This window comes from Dendrobium catenatum, unplaced genomic scaffold (genome assembly GCF_001605985.2).
Source record: "Dendrobium catenatum unplaced genomic scaffold, ASM160598v2 fragScaff_scaffold_621, whole genome shotgun sequence".
NCBI lineage: Eukaryota > Viridiplantae > Streptophyta > Magnoliopsida > Asparagales > Orchidaceae > Dendrobium > Dendrobium catenatum.
Genome location: NW_021319083.1, coordinates 23,815,268 through 23,819,520, shown reverse-complemented (window position 1 = coordinate 23,819,520; position 4,253 = coordinate 23,815,268). Strand labels below are relative to the sequence as shown.

Below are 4,253 nucleotides of genomic sequence, written 5' to 3'. Positions count from 1 at the left end.
ATTTATATCGACGATCTGTCCAAAAACAGAAACCCTAATTAGGCCATCCTCATTAAGGCAGCCGTCAATAGCTGATCGGCCTGGACGATACTTGTATCGGCGAGGATGATAGTCTCAATTCAGAAAGAATCAGCCGCCATAATCAATTTAGGTATTATTTATTTTAGGAAATCTGCCAGGACGATATTCTTATCGTACAGGATGATCTAACTCAATTATGCCTAAATTGATTTGGTATCTTTGGAAAGCATTAATGGTTGATTGATACGATCACATCATCCATGACAATCATAGTATCGGCCGGGACGATGTCCTGGATGATTTACATCGGATAGCTCGAATTTAGGGCGATGCTCTGGATGATTGAAATCAGTTTTAAACTAATCGACCTGGACAATCGTGATATCAGACAGGATGATGTAACCAATTTTCTTCTGATCGTCCCAGGCTGATGAGTTGAATTTATACTGATTGGCCAGGATGATATAACTATCATCCTAGATGATAATGTCGGCAACTTCCATTAATGAGCTTATTTTGAGTTTTTCTATTTAAGCTTTGTCAAGACACTTTTGTAAGTGTCTTTGGCAGCCATTGTAGCTTCATTCTTGTGGGGGAAACTTGAAGAGAAAGCTTGAAAGGGAGTGAGGAATGGGTGAAGTCTGAGAGAGGGAGAAGATCCTATGAGGGGGGACTCAAGGGACTGTGGAGGGGGATTCCACATGGTTGCTCCGGCAGGCTTGCACCATAATACCGTTGGATTCAAGGCTTGTCTCGAGGGAAGTTCACCAAAGAAGAAGATCTCTTTGGTGTCAAAGGACCCGGCGACTCCGCCGCACCGGGGAAGGTGTAAGTGATTTTTTAAGGGCTTCTCCACCTAGCTGTGGGGGCTAAAGAAGAGACACTTATTTAGTGCAATACTTTGAGGGTGCCTCCATGGTGTGGATGTAGGTCAAGGTTTGACCGAACCACTATAAATCTAATGTGTTGTTTTCTTATTATTGCTTCCGCATTTAATTTCTGCATCATTGGTTTTGATTGTGGTGAATCTTATTTTTGGATTTAAGATTGAGCTTGTTTTAAATACTGATTCACCTCTCTATGTCTTTATTAGCCTTGGGCCAGTTCATAAGGGGCCTAACATCCCTAACGAACTTTCAAGTGGTATCAAAGCACTTTCTAGTGTCATCTGAGCACTTTCACCTCTTGCCATCAAATTTGTTCCGGATGAAATCTCTACAAATTTTCTCCAATTCCATCAACATCTTCATCTGAATAAGAGAATGAGACATTACAAAAATTGGAAGAGAAAGAGCAACTAATTTAATTAAAACCAATATACCAGCTAAGGAAACAAATTTATTCCCCCACGCATTAATTCTTTTGCCGGACTTGTCCAATAAAACCTGTAAGTCCTCCTTCCTTAAACGTCTCAATGCCAATTTAATGACCAAATACTCAAATTCATTCACCAACTTAATACTCATAAACCTGGAAATCCGTATTCTTCTCCTTCTATTCACCGAGCTCCCACAAACCAAGGAAGATTTATGGTAATTGATATTTTGACCAGTCCATTTACAATAATTCTTCATGATCTTTCTAACCTTTTTCATGACATTCACTTTGGCTTCCAAAAACAACAAAATATCATCTACAAATAAAAGGTGAGATAACTTCTGGGCATTAGAAGAGATCCTAATACCCACATCCGAGTCCCTGTTATGAAAGGCATTAGAAAGCAGTTGGGAGCAAAGAATAAAAAGAAACGGTGATAAAGGGCATCCCTAACGAAAGCCACTCTTTCCCTCAATCCAACTAGAATTCACACCATTGATCAAGATAGAATATCTTGGAATTGTAATACACTCCAACACCAAATGAACAAACCTGGAAGGGAAACCCAATTCAAACATCATTTTCTCCAAAGTAGATCAGCACATGCTATCTTATGCTTGCTCCATGTCCACTTTAATAGCCAAGAAACCATTGCAAGCCTTGGAAAATCTCAATTTGTTAAAAACCTCCTGAGCTAGAAGAAGATGATCAGAGATTGACCTTCCTCTCACAAGAGCTGCTTGCTCCTCAGAAATGATCCTGGGCATAACTTCCACCATTCTATTAAGCAAAACTTTAGCAACAATTTTATAAATTGAATTGCATAAGCTTATAGGACGGTAAGCTGAAGGAGTACTGGGATTAGGACATTTAGGAATGAACACAATTAAGGTGTCTTTCCATTCCTTATTCATTAAATCAGTGGCAAAAAATTGTTGTACAGCCCTCACCACATCCATTCGAATAATATTCCAAAAAGCTTTGAAGAAGGAATGAGTAATTCCATCAAAGCCCGGAGATTTATTACTGCCCAGATTGATTATAACTTCTTTAATTTCAACCTCATCCACCTCCTTGATCAACATTTCCTTGTCACGGTCTTCCAACACTATCCATGGTTCTGGCCATCCAGAAAAGATGCAGTTTCTGGATTTCCACTTTCCCTGAAAAAACCTCCTAAATACCTCCTCAATCTCTTTCGGGTCCTCAGTCAGCATCCCATTAGAGTCTTTAACTTAGGAAATCCGATTAGCATTCCTCCTAGAGTTAGCAAAGGAATGGAAGAATTTGGTATTTGCATCACCATCTTTGATCCACTTAGCTTTTGACCTTTGCTTCCACCACGTATTAAGATTATTAACAACAACATTAAGTTCTTTAACCTTAGCTTTAAGTAACCAAATCTTCTCCTCAATCAACCAACCATATCTTGATTCTTCTTCTTGCAAATTTATAATCTCAGCTTTCAATCTGTCTTTCTCCGAGGAAAAATCCTCCATTCTAGCCTTGCTCCAGTAAAATAAATCTTTTAAGGTTCTTTTACATTTTTTATTAAGAATCTCCATATCATCTCCCCAGAAGGTTTTCTTCCACCTACTATAAACAATATGCTCCGCTGTCTTGAAGGAAAGCCAAGTGTCTTCAAACTTAAATCCAGGTCTGCCTTTACAAACCATCTCAAACATCTTCAGAACAATCGGACAATGATCCGAAGCAACTATGGCAAGGTGTCTAACCAAAGTAATTTGGATTTTGTTGATGGCCAAGGTATTAAGCAAACACCTATCATGTCTTTCCAAAATTCGATCTCCTCCCCATTTGTTGTTACACCAAGTGAACCTTGGTCCAACAAACCCAACTTCATCATAATCATTCTCATTCATAAACTTCACCATATCAAAGGATCCTTGATTGAATTTGAATCTCCTACCACCCTTCTTATCTTCCTTAGCCAAAATGCAATTGAAATCCCCTCCAACAATAGAAGGAATATTTTTGTGAGAAGCCTCCTGAATAAAATCCCATAGACACCTCCTTTTAAGAGTCTCCTTGCTAGCATAAACAGTAGTAATCATCCAAATTCCTCTCTTGAAAACATTGAGCTCACCAATGGCACATTGATCTGAAGTTTTCAAAACTGAAAAAGACGCCATATCTGATCTCCATATAACCATAATACCACCAGAAAGCCCAACAGCTGGAAGCAGAAAAAAGTCCCAACCTTGACCCATCATCCTTACAAATGAGTCTCTATCCACAGAAGAAATTTTAGTTTCTATCAACCCAACAAAGAAGACTTTGTAATCTTTGATAATCTCTTTTAAAAAGAGATAGGCCTCCCTTTCTTGGCCCCCCTACAGTTCCAAAAAACAATAGAGTCCATCAAGAAACTCTGGGGAAAAGCCCCCACCTCTTTTCTTCATACCTCCATCTACATTTCTACCTCTTGAACTGTTTCTGATAGGGCCCAAAGCTCTAAGTTCATTAGCAAGTTTACACTTTACTAGATCTCCACTAGAAATAATCTCTTTCTCACTACTCACCGTACACTTACTATCTTCACAGCCTTAAGCATGTCCCATACCATCTGGACTACCAACAGTTAGAGAAAACCCCTCACTGTTAACATGTCCACCACTTCCAGAATTTGTTTTAAGGCAAACATTCCCAATTCCATTATCCTCCATCCCATTCAACACATCAAATTTCTTCAAAATGACAGGAAAAAGAGGGATATTAACATTAGAAATCATACCATCAGTCACTGAAGGTGCCTTAAAAGAATCAATAGCCTCAAGAGCAGAACTTTCTATACATCCGTGGTCCCTCCCTGAAATAGCCACTACCTCTACACCAGGTATCTCCCCTTCTTCTAATTTATTACTAACAGCATCTTCAACCACCTTATCAACAGA

At 39.0% G+C, this 4,253-nt stretch overlaps 1 protein-coding gene across 1 annotated transcript; it reads right to left on the bottom strand.

The window, feature by feature from the left end:
* Positions 1-2,573: 2,573 nt before the first annotated feature.
* LOC110098076 lies at positions 2,574-3,769 on the bottom strand. The gene is made up of 3 exons (XM_020824784.1): positions 3,764-3,769; positions 3,318-3,692; positions 2,574-3,224 (listed from the first exon to the last, which is right to left on the bottom strand). The coding sequence occupies exons 1-3, from the start codon at positions 3,767-3,769 to the stop codon at positions 2,574-2,576; spliced, it is 1,032 nt and encodes a 343-aa protein (XP_020680443.1).
* Between the last annotated feature and the right edge of the window lie 484 nt (positions 3,770-4,253).

Coding starts and splice junctions, on each gene's coding strand:
- LOC110098076 (XM_020824784.1), bottom strand. Junction 3,225..3,317: donor ACAAAAATATTCCTTCTATT/GTTGGAGGGGAT, acceptor GATATGGTGAAG/TTTATGAATGAGAATGATTA.